This window comes from Manis javanica, chromosome 12 (genome assembly GCF_040802235.1).
Source record: "Manis javanica isolate MJ-LG chromosome 12, MJ_LKY, whole genome shotgun sequence".
Taxonomy (NCBI): Eukaryota; Metazoa; Chordata; class Mammalia; order Pholidota; family Manidae; genus Manis; species Manis javanica.
The window spans coordinates 43,853,125-43,875,027 of record NC_133167.1 but is presented as its reverse complement, the minus strand read 5'-3'; the positions used below and the strand labels follow the sequence as shown (position 1 = coordinate 43,875,027).

Here is a 21,903-nt window from a genome sequence, read left to right as displayed (position 1 = left end):
CTGTGCGGGCTTTGGTGTAACGGCTGAGAAGATCCTATATAATCAGTACCCAAAGTTGCTTCGGGGTCAGCAACTTGGACTCGGCCTGCGGTCAGGGGAGGTGCTGTCGACCCCAGCTTGCTGGTTGAATAAAGACTTCGCTTGGATTTTCATCTCCGTGTCCATGTGTCTTGTTCTCTGGGAAACCCCAGAGTCCTAGACCCTAACATAACTAATGCCTCCAGACAGAGGCTGGCAAACAATGACCCCCATGAGCCAAATCTGGCCCCCTGCCTTTCTGCATTACCTCCGGCTGCTTTCAGGCTGTAACACTGGAGCTGAGCAGCTGCATGGAGACATTAGAGCCTGTAAAGTTTAAGGTATTTACTAGCTGGCGCTTTACAGACACAGTTTGCTGACTCTGGCTCTAGAGGACAGGCTGGGAAGTTGAGTGTCTGTATATATATGTATTAGAGTAACTGAAGGATAGATTGGAAAGGTCACAGAACTGTTAACATTTGAAAACCACCACCACCACCAATAATGATAACACCTTTCATTTGTACAGCATCTTTACCTTCTCTAAGTACTTCTAAACATATTCGTGGAGTTTGTGTTGAACAAACAGTAAGGTTACAATCTCATAAGACAGAGAAGAATCCCATTAGAGTCACGGTGCTGTGACAGGGTGGTGGTAAATGATTCTTCACTGAATTGAATGAAAGGATTTGGTTTTCTTTCGAGTCCCTGATGTCTTATGCACCCTTGGGATCTTATATGCAGTAGATGGTTTAAAATGCAAGAATTTTAAATTGTTAGTGTTAAGCGTGATCCTTACTGTTACATGACTCTATAATCAGCTACAAAGCACATCAGTGTCAAAAGAAGGACTTGGAGAGGAAAAATATGCAGAAGATGTGACCAAATTCTGGAATCACTGGGAGGCCAATGATAGAACAGGGAACAAGTACAAGTTATCTGAGTCTGAGCATTACGGATGTGTGTTTTGTCTTAGATTTTGTCTCTTTAGAGTCTTGATTTCCCTCTGGGTAACCCTAGCTCTTCAACTCTCAGTTCAGGGGCTTAAGGTGGGGTTCACACCACCAGTAACTCTGTGACAGGCACAGGACTCTGACTGGTTAGTGGGAAGAGACTAGCCACAGAGACTGGCCTAGAGACAGATACATGAGCCACCCAGCCAATTGGAGCTGGCTCTTGGGCTTTTGTTGGACTGCTGGGGATAAAGTTCCCTCTCAGATCACAGGCACTGGGGATTATAAAAGCCTGGAGCTGCCAGGGTCATCTTCACTGCCACATGGAGAGATCATGCCTAAAAATGAAGCCAAAAATAAGCAAAACCAGGAGATTGTGGGAGACCCTGAGAGAGGAAAGGAGGGAGAGGAGCAGGAAGGAAGAAAGGGAGGGGAGGGGAGAGAGAGAGAAACTGAATCCTAGTAACACTTTGGGCTTAGAACCAGAGGGCCTACAGGGATCTTCTGGAATTTTCCCGTACATCAGCCAATAAATCCCCTTTGTCATTAACTCAAGTGGACTTGAGTTTCTGTCATTTGAAACTGAGTTTTGATTGATAGTGAGAACATTTTTCTACTGATAATAACTTAATCTTTGCTAACAGATACTTCATTCCATTTGTGGACATGAGCAAATACACAGAGCTCAAAGAAATGTCTTCCATCAAAATAATTGCAGAGTGGGACAGAGCTGGGCAGGCAGGACCCAAACCACATCAGGGTACTATTTCTTAATTTCAGTTTTAAAGTTACTCAAGAATGGGATTCTATCACTGGACTCACGTAAGATATCACTGAGTTTTGCTAAGGGATTTTTTCTTCTATTATAATGATAAGGCTGGAAAATATATTTTCTTAGTAGCACTCATGATATAAACCTTCCAGAGATTTGTCAAAAGTATTATCTATTTTGTTCTTTGTTGAGATTGTGTTCTACATCATTCACATACTTTTGAGCCAACTTCAAACTCTAATGAATTATGTGTATCAGGTTTCTTTTTATTCAAACACTTTCTCTTCTTTTTTATTTCCAAGATATATATGCCTCTGCTTGCAGGGCTTTAAAAAATCTGCTGAAGGGTGGTTCTGTGATGTTTATGTATTAAATAAACAACGATTTCCATCTGATGCTTTTACCTGTAGGAACAGCTCAAGTGCCACACATTTATGGTTTCTAAGTCAAATTACTTACCAGTTGTGTAATTCAGCGAAGGCAGCTTTGATTTTCTTCACTGAACTATCCACTTCTTCCTTGATCATGACACGGTATCTAGTGAGAGACACAGTGCAGCGCTGCAAATCCTTCACTGATTTCTCAGTATTTGGGCCTAAAATTAATATCAAGGAAAAAGAACTGTTAACTTGAATATTTTATCTTTTTATTTGTGAGCTAAACATTAACCAGAAAGCAACTAACTCACTCCTGGCCAATAAAAAGAAAGAGATTTATTTTTTGTTTTTCAAGAGGTTGTTTATAACCCTGTATTTAAAAGCCAGTGTGGGTGGTTTGTATGGCCCCTGAGGTGGCTGGGGTTTCACCGGGTGGGGGGGTCTCTTGGCAGGGCGTGGGGGGGGCAGTAGGAGCACACGTGTCTCCTTTGCTCTTGGGTGGGAGGCTCTGATCATTATGTTCTATTACAAACTGCAGTTTCTTAGAATCTAATATGTCTAAAGGCCATTTGTGTTGCTGGCTCTCTGTGTCAACACCACTTCCACGTGGTTAAAAGCCAGCAGGCCTTCTGGAGAGGAAGGTGACACAGAGACTGGGAGACGTGCAGATGAGCTTGGGAGGATGGAGCACTGGTGCCAGGTACTTCGGCTTTGGCCCCATCAGTCCTGAGCCAGGCCTGTAATTGTAGCCGCAGCACTTAAAGAAGCTCTCGGGGCACCAAGCTCGCCTGATTTCCTGAAACTGTCACCATAGTTACAGATAGTGCAGGGCAAATAGGCAAACTGTTCTTATCCCAACAAGGCCATGTTTCTGAGAAGAAAGAACTCTCCTTCCAGAAAAATGGGAGAGTATATCAAACTGAAACCAAGCAAATCAGATACAGCAGAGGCTGCATGAAAAGAATGCTAATCTGGGAATCAGAAAGGAAGTGATTTAGCCCCTTTCATTTTTAACAGCAGTTACATATAAAGTATATCAAAGTGAAAAAAATAATAAAAACAGTGTGTCAAATATGAAACCCTCTTGCAGTGTTATGTTGCCTGAAGTTCTAACACAGAACTGAACTTATGTGTCCATCATACCTGAAGAAGACATATTAGCCTCCAGACTCATCTTCATTTAATGCAAGGTAAGTACCTGTGTATCAGGAAAACACTCAGCATTTGCATTTCTAAAAGAGCTCTTGCATTAACATATGCTTTATAAGGTATCATGGCAGAAAGTATCTGTGGTGCAAATTCACCCATGCCTACAAAGAGAAAAGTGGCCACAGTGGGACAGAGAAAGGGGATGTGTTTTCTCTTAAACACTCAAGACTTTGGATTAACATGGGAGGAATCACATCTGCCCTTTAATCCATGTGGGTCACAAAAAGAAAGGTACTTTCACGTGTATCTCTCTTCACCAAGCAGCATCATTTGGAAAGGTCTGTCATTCTGGCACTTCTCTGTGTGTGCAAAATATGGTGAATCATTTGTGCAAAAGAAATCACTTTACCTCTTTTCTTTGCCAACTCATCTGGCTTTATTTCAAGATGAGCTGCAGGGGCATTGAACTTAACAGGAGATGTTTTTGGCTTAGGCTTGCTTGGGTTACAAGGCTGCTCAGCTGACCACTGTAGGCCATCTGACCTCTCTGGTGTTCCATGTATAGCTTTGGGGATCCCATCTAAGGATAGTTTCTGTTGCAGTGGTCTGTTGCCTTCTGTAAGAAAACACCAAATAATGACTGTGAAGTGATACACTAAAAACACTGATGAAGTAATGGGGGGATGCCAAGATTTTTGTTTGGGTTTACATGTTGGCAATAATGCCTTTCATTGCAAACAGTAGAGAAACTGTTTTAACTATCCCCAGAAGAAATATGAAGAGCCTTGGACTTGGAGTCAGAAGACCTGGGTGAGTGCTTTGGCTCTGGTAATCACTTTCAGGGTGACCCTAGGCAAGTCACTTTACGTCTCTGAGCCTTGGTTTCCTCGCCTGTAACTATCCAGGAAGGTTTATTACAAGGCTTATGTGAGATGAACAGGGTTTTATTTTATCTTAGGCGTCTTGCAGTACAATTTAATATTGAGGCTATAAAAAAGTAGCCTTCCTGCCTCCAAGTGTTCCATTAATGTCTTGTGATATTTTACTCTGAATTAATGAAGGCAGAAGAATGATTGGAGATAGAGCAAGAATGAAGTGACAAGAGGTATTGTAATAATTTCATCTAATTTGTGGAGGGATTAAATCAGGAAACATCATCATCATATCTCAACTATATTTAAAATCTAGGGAGTCAGATTCTCTCTGGAGTTTTAATAGATGTGGCAATAAATTAGCAGCATGTTGCTTTTGACATCCTTTTAAAGGTAGGTTTCTATTTAGTTATTGCTGGAGTGAATTAAATGACACCTTAGCAGCCTGAAAAGGAAATGAATCACCCTTAACATCTTTCTGACAACCAGGGGAGCTTTGGTGTGAAAAAAGGGAAGCCACTGTGCTTCTGAAGGCCAGATTCTTATAGAAGGCTGGGTGTGGTAGAAGAGTGCAGGCTCGGGTCTGGGAGAACCATGTTCTGATCTTCCCTCTGTCCTGACTGACCCTGTGGGAATGACTTCGCTTTTTTGGCTGACTGGCTCCCACCCAGAGCACGTCATCTATATAAAGCCCAGACTCTTTTCAGCCTTCCTCACTTCTCTCTACTCCCATGGTACCCCTTAAAAACTAGGTGTACTGTATTTGAACACAGGCTTAAATGTCTATTCCTTGCCCCTGCCTTGAAGAGCCTATGATTCCCTCAACGGCAAATACTAAAATTGGATTCATTTTTGAAGCCCTAGTGCTTGTCTCTATCTGTAGAACTGTGACTGAACAAAAATACACTTAAAATGATTTCATAGAAAAAATAAGAAACAAAGAACATCTTTCCCAACATATCACAAATATTACAGAGACTACACTCAGAAAGTGCAAAAGAATATAATCTGGGTCCTAGTCAGTGTAAATGATAAGTGTAAATTGACTTTAGTTGAATACATCATTTATAACTTATGTATCAAGACAGCACAACATACTTTCATGGGCTGAATGATGATTCCTCTCTAAAATTTACTTGGAGAGAAATTTATAGTACACAGTGAAATGTTCAGCAAAGGTGTGAACAAAGTAATTAAGTGATGAAAAGAGCATTCCCTCCAGTAATGAGACTGATTTAAATGGAATTCACGGTAGGGCAGTAGTTGTCAAACTTCAGTGCGCATGAGTTCTCCCTTAGTACTCACTACAAATACAAACTCCCAGACACCCCTTTCAGAGATTCTCACTCAGCACTGGGCCCAGGATTCTACTTGCAGGGTGGTTCTGCTGGGGTAAAGATGGGTGGCACTGCCCACCTGGAGAAACTTTTGAGAAAGACAAACAACTCATTTTTTGATGACTCTGTAAATGTTCTGTTAAAACAGTGATTACGTATAGGCTGGTTCCAACTTATTTCTTCTCTAAATCATAGTTAAGATTCAACTTTGATTAAACATTGTAAATTAAAAATCTAAAATACATGGCACTGTATATGTTGTGGTAAATTAGTCTTATTCTTGAAAATAGGGGAATTACACTATAGCCTTAGGGAAATTATACTATAGCCTAATGGACAAAATGACCTTAGAATAGAAGAAAAAATTATTTCAAATGCAAAAGGATTTTAAATGGAAGACGAGAATACAATTGAGCTAGAGCTGAAAATACTCTGCTTGTGTATCAGAGAACTTACATGTGGGCTATTGGTTCATTTCCTCATTCAGTCCACCAAATATTTATTGAGAAGTTTAGCAGTATTTTTTAGGGTCCTGAAAAACTGTCTCATTATTGGTGTAATGCTTTAACACTGGTAAGAGTTGAAATTCTCAAAGACTACTAGGATATATTCGCACATTGGTTGCACAGATCTGTCTCCAAATACAGTGAGACTCTGAGGCTCTTTCAGATGAAAATTGGTGGAGGCTTATTCAGCTATAACAAAATTAGGTTCATCTTGACCACAAATCCTGTATTTCTAGCAATAATAGGAATTCTTTCCTGAATAAAGCTCTGTTCCTCTAACATTACAGGCCAGAAGTACCATCAGTTCATTATCTTTCTAGAATCCACTAGTAAACTTCAATATATGATAGCTGACTTGGAGATGATTCCTTTCATTGCCCAATTAAGGTAGCCACTAGCCACATGTGCCTATTGCACACTTGAAATGTGACTTGTCTGAATTGAGACATGTTGTAAGTGTAAAATACCCCCCTGAAATTTGAAGAATTAGTACCAAAAAAAGAATTAAAAATATTTCTCTGATAATTTAAAAAATACTGATCACATGTTAAAATAGTATCTTGGATATATTTAGATAAAACATATTACCCAATCTAATTCACCTGTTTCTTTTCAGATTTTTAGTGGGGCTACTAGAAATTTTAAAATCACATGCATAGCTCACATTACATTTCTATTGGATAGCACTAATATAAACCAGAAGGAGCATGAGATTGTTGGTCTACAGTCTATAACCACTACTAATCTACATTCTGGACTGAGAGTGTATTGATTTTTGTGAAACCTTAAAATATCCTCTGAGATTTCTACACGAGAAAAGTGGCAACAGAGTACAATGTACATCTTGTTCATCACTTTATAGCCGGTGCCTAGTAGGTATGTGATGAGCACTGAATGGAGGAGCGAGTGGATGAATGAATCAGCATTACTTTGGTACTAGGCATTCCTACGTCCATTCCATTACAGGGAGCTTAGCTTGATATGAGTCTCTGGCTGTGTCTTTATCCAACATTCATCAAATATTTGAACCAAAGTAGCTGTATCTCAGAAAGAAAAGTTATCTTTGGAAATATCCAATTGGCTCAGATTTAAATAAAAATTATATACATTTTAATTTAATCCTTATTCATATATCTAATAATGGCTCCCAGAAGCTTATATACTTTTGAATTTAACTATTACCTGACCTTCCTTGTTTTAAAAATACTTATCAAATCCTAACATAGATGGTATATAACTTCTTAAGTATTGTTCTGGTTTCTGATTCAATTTAACTCAATAGATATGGATGAAGTCCCTACTATGTGCAAGGCCTCTCTTAGTCATAGGAGATAAATGGGATAATGTCTCTCCCCCCTTAACTGGTATGTAAAATATGAATAAGCAATGGAAGACTCTGTCTTTATATGTAAAGTCTATCTCTTGTAATAAGCATAGTTGGGTCTTGCTCTTTTATCCAGTCTGTCAACCTCTGCCTTATAATTAGCTTTTAGTCCATCTACACTTGTCAAAATTAAGGTATCATTCATATGCAATCTTATGAAGGTTTCACATAAAACATTGTGGTTTTAACATTCACCCATATTAAGAAGTCCTCACTGCCCCCACCCCCCATTGCAGTCACTATCAGTGTAGTAAGATGCTATGGAATTATTACTTGTCTTCTCCATGCTGTACTGCCTTCTCCATGACCTATCTATATTGTGATTGCTAATTATAGTGCCCCTTAATCCCCTTCTCCTTCTCCACCCACTCTCCCTAACCCCCCCTCCTTTGGTAAGTCCCTTCTTGGAGTCTGTAGGTCTGCTGCTGTTTTGTTCCTTCAGTTTTGCTTTGCTGTTGCTGTTATACTCCACAAATGAGGGAAATCATTTGGAACTTGTCTTTCTCTGCCTGGCTTATTTCACATTATACCCTCTAGCATAATACCCTCTAGCTCCATCCATGTTGTTGCAAATGGTAGGGTCTGTTTTCTTCTTATGGCTGAGTAATATTCCATTGTGGATATGTACCACCTCTTCTTTATCCCTTCATCTACTGATGGACACTTAGGTTGCTTCCATATCTTGACTATTGTAAATACTGCTGTGATTAGTCTATCTACACTTAATGTGATTATTGATATTACTGGGTCATGTTTACCATTTTGAGTTGTGTTTATTCTTTGCTTCTTTTGTTTTCTTTTCCTAACTTCTTTTAGGAGAATTGCTTTTCTAGTAATTGTCAGCATTATTTTTTTTGTGGTAACTCTTTATTCCATGCTTCTAAGGATTACAGTATGTATCATTAAATTATCACAGTGTCATTTGAATCAATATTGTACTGTCTCATGTGTAATGTAAAAACTGTATAATAGTATAATTCCATTTACCCACTCCTGTCAACTGTACACTTAGTTAAATATTCTAATTCTACATTTGTTGTAAACCTCACAACACATTACTATTATTGCTTAGTCAATTGTCTTTTTAAAAAACTAAGGAAAGTAAAACCTTTTATTTTAATCTATATAGCTACTATTTTCAGTGTTTTTAATTTCTTCCTGCAGTCCAAATTCCAATCTGATATCATTTATTTTCAGCCTGAAGAATATCTTTTAGCTTGTTTTGTAGTTCAAGTCTGCTGGTGACTGTTAATTACTGTTAAGCTTTTGTTTATCTGAAATTATCTTTGTTTTCCTTTCGTTTTTGAAGGATGCTTTCTTTAGATATACAATTCCGAGTTGGTAGTTCCCCCTATTACACTATGGATTTCATTCTATTGTTTTCTGGTAGGTATTGTTTTGGATAGGTTAACCTTTGTTCTTGTTGTTCTCTTGTATGTAATGGTTTCTTCCCCCCCTCTGGTTGCTTTGAAGACATTTTTCTTCATTTTTAACTTTCAGTAGTTTGACTATGATGTGTTTTGGTGTGATTGTCTGTGATTTATCCTGCTTGGATTTTGCTGAGCTTTTTGGGTATGTGGATCATTGTTTTACATTAAATTTGGAAAAAGTGTGACTATTATTTCTTCTTAGAGCCTCTTCCCCATTCTTTCTTTTCTTTTTTCCCTTCTGAGATCCCAATTACATACATATGAGACTGCTTGATACTGCCACTTAAGTCCTTGAGGATCATTTTTTTGTTTGTTTTTTTCTTTTAATCTTTTTCTCTCTGTTCTTCAGTTTGGATAACTTCTTTCGACCTGTCCTCAAGTTCACTGATTCTTTCTTCTTAATTGTCCAAAATGCTGTCAGGTACATCTGATGACTTAAAAAAGATTCAGATATTATACCTTTTAGTTCTAAGGTTTTCATTTCATTCCTTTTATCTTTCCTGATATTCTCCTTCTCTTCACCTATATGTCCATCTTTTTTCTGTAAAAAAATGTTCACATATTTTAAATTCCTGTCTACTGTTTCCAATGTCAGGGATGTCTACAGGTCTGCTTCCAATGTCTAATCTTTCTCTTCATTATAGGTCACATTTTCTTGTTTCTTCCCATGTGTTGTAATTTTAAAAATTGGGTACTGAACACTGTGGATGACGCATTAAGAAACACTGGATTCGTCCTCCAAAATAACACTTGATTCCTCTGTTTAATACCTCTGTCCTTAAGCTTGCCCTCCATACTATATGCTGACTCTAAATCCAGAACTTCCCCATATTCTTCTAGGCAGTCATCTTTAACCCTGCCAAAGCTTTCTCCCTTTGAATTTTAAGCTGTAGCTTCCCATCCTCTGCTTCATCGGTAAATCCTCTTCCACTTTCCTTCTTCTAAAAACGGAGGCCCTCTTTTCCTTTTTCTTCATTATTGTGGACTTCTACATTTTAAAATTCCTTTACTATCACTGAATGGGGTTTGTGATGAAGAAGTATAAATTTATGGCTTTTTTGTGAAAAAATTATGATATGCATTGCCAAATGATTTTCTAGTCAGTTGGCCCCCACTTACATTCAGCTGTAATGTGTGCAGTTGTTCTCACAATTAACTCTTGCGAATACTGAGAACTATCAGTTTTCCAGTTACTGGATCGTGGTATCAACTTACATATTTGATTTCTCCTTGACTTGATTTATTTTACACAGCAAAACATGAACTGTGGTAGTTGTTCTTTGTTAACAACATCAAAGAAAAGAAATCTTCCTCTTGGGAGAAATATGTGGACTTGGATTCAAAGATTTTCATAATATATGTACAGTTATGTATGTGTTCAGATTTGAAAGTTTCTGGGAACTCTTTTTTCTCATTATTTTTTTACTTTTTAGTGAAACTTGACTGTACTTGTAAGCAGACTGAAGGAAGTACACAAAAAGTTCAAATTTAACTTTAAGAAATGTATTACATATAGAATTGTTCTAAAATAATTATTTAAACCCATTCAGTTAAGATGGTTTTGCAGTCTCCCATACACACGTCATTTAAGTAAAGCACATCATTTGATGACAATTAACCCAGTATTGTAAAGTAGTTTTATTTGGAAAAAAACAAGTATAATTGTGTTGTTATAAAATTATGTCTAAAATTCCTAATGTGTGTGTTATTTAAAGCTGCTACCATTACCTTAAAAGCACTTAAATGAATATGATAGTGTTTTATGACAACTGATGAGAATATAATTGGTGGTTCTTTGATCATTGATTTTAGTGTTCTTAAAGATCACAAAAGAGGAAATGCAAATAGAAATTAAATATCTGAAAAACATTCTATTTCCCTACTAATAGGTTTTACAAATAAAAACAATGAGATTAGTACAATCTTTTTGGACAGCAAGATGTTAAGAACTTCAAAAATACTCATATTCTTAGAAACTGAAATTTCACTTCTAAGAAAATATGCCAAGGAAATAATCATAGTTTATACAGGTTTATATGTAAGAAATGGCCATTAAGGCATTTTTAATAATACCAAACCAATGGAAATAATCTACATGGATAATAGTTTTGGAGTAGTTAAAAGAAGTATTTCAAATTCATAAAAATCCAGTGTAGCTACTAAAATCATGTTTTTAAAGAACATGTAATGATATGAGGTAGTGTTTACCAAATCATGTAAGTAAAAAGAAAACAAAAGTATACATACTATATATTATGGTATTTGTTAAAAATTCCATATATATCTGTGCATTTAAAAAATTCTGAAGTGAAGTTTAATAGTGGTTGTTTCTGGAAGATAGTGTTTTTTCTCCTTCCTTAAAGCTTACTGCCTTTTTCAAATTTTTTTCAATTAGTATAATTTCTTCTTAAAACCTTTTAAAATCAGAAATACAAAATCCGTAATTTTCTTTAAAAAGCAGCATGACTTAAAAAATTTAACCGACACTTCTCCACATATCTTTTCACTAATAATTCAGTAAAGATCATGAGAAAGGCTTGTTTGAGTTCATATTATATCTAGTTATTGTTCTAGGCACCAGAAATTTAATGGTAATCATAGATAGATATGAGCCCTATCCTTCTAGAACTTGCAGTCTAAGAAGACAGATTAATCAAATCACCATGCAAATAAATGTTGACTTACAACTGTGATAAGTGTTATGAAAGACAAGTACATAGTATTCTGAAATCTATAATTGGCATATTTTACCTAAGGTTGTGAGAAAGAATTTCCCAAGGAAATAACTCCTAAACTCATCTGAAATCACATGAACTAATCAGGTAAAGAGAGCAGGACAGTGCATCCAGGCATAATCAGCACATGAGGCAGGAGGAAATACTGTGTTCCAGGTTTCAAGCTATTGTCTTTCGGCTCAAATCCACATTTTTTTGCCCTACTTTGTGATACTGGGTCTGGACTCTGTAAACAACTCTTTTGCCAGCTAGCAAAATGTTAGCTTTGTCAGTAGAGGGCAATAAAGTGACCTTGCAGAGCAATCAGGACAGGAGGAATACACTTCTCATCTAGGTGCTGGTCCTTCAATATTATTATTCATCACAGGGGTCAGAAGCCATGCAGAGGGGCTGCAGCCATCTCATGCTGTTTGTCCTGCTTCCCCTGTGACAGGCAATGGCTTTGAGCCGTTCCAGTCTACCTACATCCTCTGGCAATGATAGGTCTCTTCTATAGAACAGTTTAGTCCATGCCCTGTGACACATTTTGTTTGTTACCACAAGGCTGCATGTTCCTCTGGTAGCCACACACCTTCCTCAATCAGTCTTGGGTCGGGCAGCTCTCCCAGTACTATTTTCTTTATTGTCCAATCTTCCTAGAGGTAGTAACTGTTTTCTTGACATGTCTAGACCGTTCAGAGTGCTCATTTCACCCCTTTAGTGGTTAACCACCTCCTACTGTAGTTAGTAAATGTTTGTATTTGTATTTCATTCTTCCTAGTCAAATAAGCAGTGTGGCTTTTCTCTTTTGACTTGAACCTGACTGATACACATGATCAGTAAGAGGGGCTGAAAGGAGACCAGTACTGCTGGAGCAGAGAGAGCTGGAGCAGGACACCAGGGACAGACTACACTGGGCCTGGAGGCCAGGGTAAGATTCTTGGTCTTAAAAGTTCAGATTTGTGCTTTGAAAAGACTACAGTACAGAGAATGATTCAGAGGGGAACCAAGAGAAAATGCCAGGAGATTAATCAGTGGACTATTGCAGCAATACAGGAAAGAGAGGATGGTGGGTTTGGTGCAAAGGCAAAGGTAGAGATGGGGAGAAACAGAAGGATTCTAGGAATATTTGGAAATGACATAACAGGACTTGGTGATGGACTGGATATGGGATGAGAGAGGGGAAAATGTCATGACTGATGCCTAGATTTCTGGCTTGCACAATTGGATGGATGGTACACTAAGATCAGGAACGTTAAAAGAAAGCCAAGACTGGGAAGGGAGATCATTGAGTTTGTTTTAAGCATGTTGTTGAAGTGCTTTGAAATGTCAAAGTGCAAATGTCAAGAGCCTGGAATTCAAAGAGTAGCCTGGACTGGAAAGATGAGTTTGTGAGCCGACTTACATAATTAAAACTTGGCTATGGTAGTAAGAAAAGACTAACTTTACATGAGGAAAGGACTTGGAACCAACCAAGCCTTGATGAGCTTCACCAATTAACAGTTAGGTGTAGAAGAACGACCCTCAAAGGAAACAGGAAAGCAAGGAAGATGCAGGGTAAAATCAGGGGAGTGTCATGTCACAGAAACCAAAGGAAAAAGAGAGTGTTAAGTAAGGATAGTGTGGTTTCTAAACAGTGTTGAATGTTGCAGAATGGAAAAGGTAATGTAAGGTGTGTGTAAAAAGTGCAACATTTCCAGAACCTCTCCCCTGGCTCTAGTCATTTTACACAACAATAGGTGTTTACTGCTGCAGCCTCTGGCAGCCTCCAGGAACAAGGGGTGGAGAGAAGCTGTCCTCTCCTCCCCTCTGCTGTGCACTTGGTCTGGCACCTGTCAGTCGCTGGAGTTCCACCTATGGAGTTTCTCCCAGAAGGGGCGGGGGAGAGGTGAGGGCACTCCAGGACAGGTGAGGAAGGGCAAAGCGAGAGCAGCTGCAGGAGAGAGACCACAGAGCCAGGCCTCTTGTAAGCAATAAAGAGCTTCTCCCATCTAACTTTTCCCTTGACTGATTTCAGCTTCACCGGTTTCACTGGTTTATTTGCCCCATGATGTGAACATGTTTTCCCCCTGGAGCTACGTAAGGATTGAAACACATCTGTTAGATTCAATACATGAAGGCCCCGGAGGGAGCAATTTCTTTCCAGTGATGGGTCTGTAATGATATAATAATGAATAGGTTGATGAGTGAGAGAGAGAGTGAAGAAATGGAACACTGAGTAAAGAGAACTCTTTTAAGATGTAACAGAATAATGGTCCTAGTGATGAAGCCCCAAGAAAACTCTTCACATTGCAGTGTGTGCTTTGATTTGCATGTTTCACCATTCTTATTTTGCCACAAGACAGGGTAATGAACAGAGGAACCAATAACTTTGGAATAGAGACCAAAACAGGTTTATTTTGAAGACATATGTCTTGGAAAAGGCAGTCAGTTATGCCTTTTCATAATGTCTTTATCAAATACAGATAGACTTTATTGTTTCATTCAAGCCCTATGAACTTGATCAGTTCAGAGGTCATACAGCTGGTAACTTTCTGACTGTAAACAAATCTTTTAGTTTTATTTACATTGTCTTTGCAAGGCTTAATATATCATTAATACATTTATAGTTTTTATACTAAAAGATAATAGGTAATAAAGTCAATGATTAAGCTGTCAATGACACAAGGTAGGCATGATTTGTTTCACTGACTTATTTCCCTGCAAAACATTTAATTCTTAATGCATTTGATAGAGCCATTTAAATCTTAGTTCAAAAAAATTTTTGGAAGGCCTTTGTTCTTTGCAAGGAGTGTATTACATTTAATTTGTAACAAATCATCATAATAAGCTATGGGTGGGAAATTATGAAGGTATTAACTACTCAGAGATGAGTAGTTTTTGTATTTTTGCTGTAGAGGTGCAGCAAAAGTAGTTTTCAAATGAGAAAGAGAAAGGAGAGGGCTCTGGATTGGACTCTACCCAGAGCAGAAAAAGACCTGAGGGGTTTTACTATTTCCTGTACCTTCACATTGCTACATCCTGTATCTGTCTCTGCTTTACCATCCACAGAGAAAGGAAGCAGGGGTCTAAGTCAGTGAAATGCATTCTAAGGCTTCCCTGAATTTTACCTCAACAGTTCAGACACACTGCTGCTGCTGGAAGGTGAGGTTGCCACTGAACAACACACAACTATAAATGGGAGTGAAGCCTAAGCATTTAGATGCTAAAACAATTATTAAGGAGGAGTAAGACTAACAATAGATATGCTTATGTGCTTTAAAATGCAAATTTTCAAAAATGCATGTTCATGTAACATTACTTAATATCAGCTGTAAATATTAATAAAGTATTAGATCTTTAAAAAACTGTAAAAACATATGGTTACAACTCTATAAGAGTTTCAGCTAAAGTCCCTAATTAAGGTTTAAATAAAACATGAGTTGTTCAGACCATCACAATCTGGTGTGAAAGAACGTGAGTTGAGGCATCTGGATCTCAGTTTAAATGTCCCCTCTTCATTCACTCATGTCACATTATGGCCTTATCTGAAGTTGCTGCACACCCCCTCTGCCCTGACCCCTGCCCTGGTCTCTCAACTCCTCCCTGCCTTCACAACATTTACTGAAACCTATAATCATCTTGGTAACTTAGTTGTATTCTGGTATATTATGCACCTCTTCTCCCCATCCTCAAAAATATATGTCAACTCCATAAGGGCAAAACTTTGTTGTCCTGTTCACTTCTTCTAGAAGAATTCCTGGCACATGTCAAGATGCTTAAAAATATTTATAAGGTGGATAAATAAATGATTTGCAGGTTTACTTTGTGCCAGATGCAGGGCTAATCACTTTATGTATCTCACTTACTGCTCACAACCACCTTGTAAAATGGAGTTATATTTTCTATTTTGCAGGTGAGAATAATGAGACACAGAATGGTCAACTTGTCTAGGGTCACACACCTAGTAAGTGACGAGGTCAAGATTTGATCCAAACATCCCTCATGCTAAAGCCCTGTTTCTTAGCTACAATATTATATTGCTTCCATGTGAGAGCTGGCACTGCTGAAAGCCTGAAATATATACATTAAGTTTTACTATTAAAGTTCTAGGTGAGCTGCTTCCTTCTTGTTGATCTTTTCTAATCCTCTGGTCCAATGTAGAGCTTAGAGAAACAGGGGAGATCAACTTGAGACTAGGGCCAACAGCAGCATAAAAAATCTGCTTGGAAATCTTATGGGGAACCTCACATCATCAACAGTCTGGTGATTTTTTCTTCTTTTTTATGAAAAGCACAAATGACTGACAAGCAGCCAACATTCTAAAATAACAGGACCCTTTCTCTCACATTTGGTTCAGTTCACCTTGAGATTGAGAAAGCAGTTCTATGCCAAAGCAGAACCCATATTGTAAAGGTAAGATGACTAGGCTGCTCCTATGATACAGGGCAGGCTGTGAGGTCCACTTCATGGAGGTCAGTGAACTCAGCATGGAGCCTTCTGTCTGAGACAGGTGACAGGGAAGCTGGTAAGCAGAAGATCTGGCTTCCCAGGATGCCTACCAGATGAAGGGATACAAAGGAAGTTTGCTGGGGGCCCACACAAGATGCTGAAGCCAAGGAAAGCCCCACCCCAAGTTTATGGCAGTGGAGCCTGTTGAGAGAAACTTTGATTCATCTTTTCGTTTAGGTGGCCTACAATCCTGCTCCTTTCGTATTCAGTGGGAGCCATGTCCAGTGGGAGAAAGACAACACAGGGATCTGAAGTCCCTTTCTGATCTATACGGTGAGAAGCACCTGTACATTTCAGCAATCTGAGCCCTAAGAAACGTAGATCAGGAGAGACGTTGGGAAAAATTGGACCCTAAGTCACAATGTGCTTTAGACATTTAGATGGAGCCTTAGAAATAAAAACGATCTTTATCATTACTTTTGGTAAAAATAAACCTTAATCTACGACGTGTCTGATTTGGTACTTGGACACAGGATGATCATGACTGGATTATGTAAAAGATCTAATTTGAGCTGTTATTAAAAATTCTGAAGTACAGAAAAAGCTACTCCAAGCCTGAAAGAAGTAATTTTGTACTAAGTTTAAATCCTACTCCCAAACTCCTGTGCTATGTGCTGACATGCAGCATTGTCCCACTCGGCAGGGCTCTATTTACAGCCTGAAATCATGATGCTTTGGTGGTTATTTTTCATGTAGGAAGTCACACTAACACCCCTGAACCACCTGCACACATCTTAATGATAACTTTTCCCCTACCAGAAAATGATTCTGTTTAAAACTTTTAAAAAGAGACATCTTGAATGTCAAGGTGTTATAAAAAGATAAAACACATGTTCCACATGTTCATAGCCTGACCCAGCTGGGCATGCAGGGCAGGCTTTCTTGAGCCATTTCTTCTTCTTCTTCTTATTGGAAAGCTTGATAAACGCTCCACTGCAAGCAGACTGGAGATTTCTTTCAGGCTCAAACTTCAAACCCACTCAAGTACAGAATATCATTATATGGCTTTGTTATGATTAGTTTTTCCTAATTTTTCAATTATTCATTTTTAGGAGTTAGGGAGCCCTTTGTTTTAGCAGTAATGCTCAAAGCATGCATAAAACAACATGGACTTGAGTCAGGTTTTCCCAAACTAAAGAAAGTTACCACAGACTTGTGGGTTTACCAGCTTCTCAACCCAGGAAGCCTTGGTTTCTTCAGCTATAAAGCGAGCGGCCAGGATCAAAGGCTCACTCCTATCCTTTCCAGTTCCACAGGTCTACCCCAAATGGGGTGCAGAATGTTCAAGTCCTAGCACTCACCTGTGAAAGAGCTCTTAGAGGTCTCAGGACTTCTGATAGATTGAGCAAGCATTTCAAAATCATTTGACATCAACTAGCTGATGAACCTTCATTATCTTGGGGAAAGGAAGCCTAACTAGTTACAAACTTATTTTAAGTTTGCCCTCATAATAGAGGAGCTGCTAATGAAGTTGATGGTCAACTAGGAGGATTCCCTTCCTTTTGCAAAAGCATCTAATAAGCTTCCAGCACCATCATTTATTCTTTATCAGAAGAATTTACATGAAGCATAGATTTGTACTGAACCAGAAACACTACCAAATAATTCTGACACAACTCAATGCCTTCATACCAAACTTATGAAACTGAACAGATGTTGGGGTGGCTCTTTGTGCAATAAAGGACCTTCACAGAGAGTTTCACGTTAGGATTTATAAAGCCCCCTTGTGCAGAGAACTCCTCTAGTGGGTGCTCAACTCTCAAGGCAGCTAGCCACTGTGAAGTGAAGTGCTTCAATACTGAATTTGCTCTCATGTCATATACTCGACAGAGTTACCAAATTGTTATAGGAAGAAGGTATATGTAAGTAGATGAACAAATATATGTGTGATGCTTTTAGTCTATGATTGATATCAAAACAGCAACTTGAGTAATTAGATTTTGAAAGTAATTCATGTGAAAGCAATTACAAGCAAAGCTGGGAATCTGCCACTCAATTATTTAATTTCTTTCTCTTGCCCTGACTACAAATCAAAACATTCCCAGAACTGTATGCAGAGTTAAAATTGAATTAAAAAATTCCTGGAAATTTCGATTCTAAATGAAAATAGTTCTTTTTATTGTTGTTTGTTTTAAGGAATAATTGTGTATTAAGGATAATCCTAAATACAGCACTGGCTATTAATAGAATTGTTAGGTAATATGTTTATGGAAGGAAAGTGGTGCTTTGTGAGAGCAATCTAAACACTTAATAATGTGTTGTAGAGTGTATCAGCTATTTAAAACTCCCTCACTGTTATCTCTGATTAGGTACGTGTCACCATAGGCTTTTCTGTTTGCATCTGTCTCCTGTGAAACTGAACTCTTCCCTAGGGTGGGCCCCAGCTTATTCACCTTTGGCTTATCAGAGGCTAGCACTGCCTCACAGTTGGCAGGCAGGCAATATTCGAGGGCGTTGAGTAAAGTTCCCCCTACTTCTTTCTAACCCTCCAAGTCCTCTACCACCTCAAGTCTACTGGCCCTCCCATGCCCACAGCCCCCATGATTTCTTCCTAGGCCACTCAGGTGGAGGTGGCACTCTTCTCCAAACCATAATTCACCAATGTGATTTATGGATATCCAAGGATATCCATATGTGATTCCCGCAGAACCCTGAGCATACCATATGCAACTCTGAATCTACCAAGTCATAAGAGCACAGTGCTTTGCGTGTAAGGATTTAAAAAGCCACCGATTCAGTAAACTCAGGATTTTATAACTACAAGACTGACTATGGGAATCACCTAGTGTACTGGCTCTCACTAAAGGGTCTACCACTTTCTAGGAGCCATTTTTAAAAAACTGAGGGCATTTTTAAATTTATTAAAAAATGATATAGTGTGTGTGGGAGGGGAGGGCAGGATGCTAGATGACTTACAATCACAGGAATCCCATATAATAAAGAATGACCCCAAACTTTTTCTCATGACTTTATATACACAAAGTATTTTTGGTAGTTTTCCTATGGATTTCCAGGATTTACTTGGATTTCCAGGATTCAACTACTGTGTAAATTAAGAAAAGAATGTATTTTATGATGTTCAGAACTTTACCAAGTTTTTCACCATATGGAAAATGACATGGCTGACCACACCAGCAGTCATGGTATTTGAGCTGAAAACCAGCACCCCTGGGTCAGTCTGTATTTGTGCCTGTTGCATTCACAGTGACTTCATGTTTATATACAAAAATACTTATTTAGCTCTTACTTCACATGGGAAATATAAAGAAACAGTGTCCACAATATCCAGTTGACTACTGTCTTACTTTTTATGTACAAAATGGGTGTGAATATTTGACCATTTTACTAGGTCGTCTATTTTAGTTGTTCTTGGTTTCTTATATTTTTTACTTTATTGAAATTCTGTTTACAGGTAGATTATACTATCTGTGGGTTTTATTTTAGGATTTGTTATAAAAGTGGAGCATTGGGTCAGATAGTATTGAGGACTAATGATCTAGTACATTCCAAATCAGTTTCCTTATTTTTCAGAATGGAAATGGGTCACTAGAGAAGAAATGATGAAAGGCCCTATAGTGGTGAAGCAGTGCCTATTTATAGATCAACTAATATATGGATAAAGCCAAATAATTAACATTCCAGATTCTACCACCCTGGGAGATTATGTCCTGTCAGATAATATAAAATAATTTGGTCTACCTTTTAATAACATTTCCACTTGTCACCAATTCTACCTCCCTTACTCCAGCAGAGTTGTCTATAAAAAGATTTCTTTAAACTGGAATTTCTATTTTCCTTATATTCCTAGTACAGACCAGAACTAAGTTTTTTTAGAAGAAAGTAATCCTCTTAGTACAGGGCTAGATTTGAGCATTTATTCTTCATCCCTGTTACATTCCCCCTGACCCTGGCCTCTCCTGCAGGAAGTTGTTTGGATCCGACTACACTGTGAAGAACAACCTTGCACTTCCAGAAATACCGACAGTAGCAATGACCGTCCCAATGGCTTCTGCCTGCATGCTTTTCCTTTATGTCTTCCTAAGTAACTTTACTTGAGGATTACTGACCTGTGACCCCACGGAGTGCCTTTGAAGGTTCCTCAGGTATTGAGATCTTTTTCTCATGAGGGATAAGCACTGGTTTTTCGCTGGCAGAATCGGCGGACGAGCTGTCCTTCTCACAGCCCTTTGCGTGGCCGTTTTGTATCTGCGGTAGCGAGGGCGGCAGGGGCCCAGCCTCGGGCCTCTCTGCCTTGTCTTTAGTTATTGTTCTAGAATGAGAAGCAAACGAGGAGATACTATTATTCAGCTCAGACCCTTGACATAGAAGGTGAATCAGGGAGATTAAAATGAGTTTTGTTACCTTTTTTTTGGTTTGTTTTCCAGTTCTTCTAATAGAACGGGTGACGCCCACATCTTTATTAGCCAACCAAATTAACATAAGTATCTTCTTTCTTACAGTAAGTTGTGTAACTTTTACCCCGTAAAATAGTAAACAAAAAAAAGTTCCTTTACAAGTAAAAAAAAATAACACGGTATGCCTTAACTGGCTAAGATAGCATTTGAGCAAATTAAAGTGCTTTGTATACGAATGGCAATATGATGAGATTTTGGGATGGCTGTCCTGAAAGGACTGGAATTCAGTCATCAGTTATCAAGTCATGGGAGACTAGCTGCTGCTGCTTAAAGAGGTGATGGGGGTGAGGGAGGCAAGGAGGACACTAAGGTTCTGATCCTCTGGGGAAAACGGAGTTTGGGGGAAGGAGCTTTAAAGCTACTTGAAAAAGGATTTTGAAACTGTTATTATTAAATTATAGTTATACTGAAACTGCTGGGAGATTTTCATACGCCAGTCCACTTCCTAATTTCTTCTTTTGTGCTACAGGATATGTTCAGGCAAGTTAATGTCTTGAATCCTTTGAATTCTGTGACTGGGCTCCCCTTAATACTTAAAAAGACAAACTCTGGGACTTCTAGAGCACACCTGGTGGTTAAAAACACTTGAACAGAAAACAAGGGCATTAGTAGTGAGGATGGCTGGTAATTGGAGATAGTCATGAACCTGGAAGCTTTCTGGGTATACAATATTAACATATTTGAAAGAAGCATGAAATTGGAATCTTCAACATGTATTCACATAATAAACACCACACAAAATTAATCTCTGTCTTTCCATCTTGGTAGCAAATGCTTTTCTTCTGGCTTTTCATTTGTTTTGATAAATCCTACCTTAATAAAAATGCCAGCACCATTTTTCTTTCCAGATTTTCATTTAATTCATGATCTTGGTTTTATCAAAATATTAAGCCCCACTACATGAAGCTTACTTTTTTTTTATCATGTTGTCTTAGAGAAGATGAAATATATCTTGAGAATTTTCTGATAGCTTCATTGCCATAGGTAGAATTAGATTTGTTCTTTTTGATATATGAATCAAAATGCCTATAATCTTCTGGATCAAACATGGGATTTTGAATATTACTAGTCAAGTGAATGACAGCTTTCTGTTCGGCTTCTCCTGCTCCTTTTCTGCCTTTACTCTTCATGTTCACACCTTGAAAGGTGAGAAAGAGGACAGATTACCTGATGTCAACTTTGCTCTTCTCACCTTGGCTGGGTCTTTGCAAGGCTTCCACTTTGAAACAAAATAAGTTTGTCAAATGACAAGCTGAGGTCCAGGTTTTCTCAATGCTATCTACAAACATCTGCAGAACGAACTGTATGGACTCAGAGGGAAAGCCTAACCCGATTAAGTTATGAAATACTTTACAAGAAAATGTTTTACTATTGGTCAGTTGTAACAACTGTTTCCATGTCCTCTAACCAAGTTCTTTCACTCATGCCAACTGTCCTGGAGGTAATTTCAAGAATAAGTTACTGGTCCTGAGGACATCAGCTGTT

General features: G+C 38.4%; 1 protein-coding gene across 1 annotated transcript in view; it reads right to left on the bottom strand.

Annotated features, from left to right (window-relative positions):
• LOC140845272 (SPATS2-like protein) overlaps positions 1-20,418 on the bottom strand; it is a 68,194-nt gene extending 47,776 nt beyond the window's left edge. Inside the window, 4 exon segments of the mRNA XM_073219266.1 lie at positions 2,203-2,338; positions 3,679-3,885; positions 20,071-20,273; positions 20,366-20,418. Of these exon segments, the coding sequence (XP_073075367.1) occupies positions 2,203-2,338; positions 3,679-3,885; positions 20,071-20,273; positions 20,366-20,418 (599 nt within the window).
• Between the last annotated feature and the right edge of the window lie 1,485 nt (positions 20,419-21,903).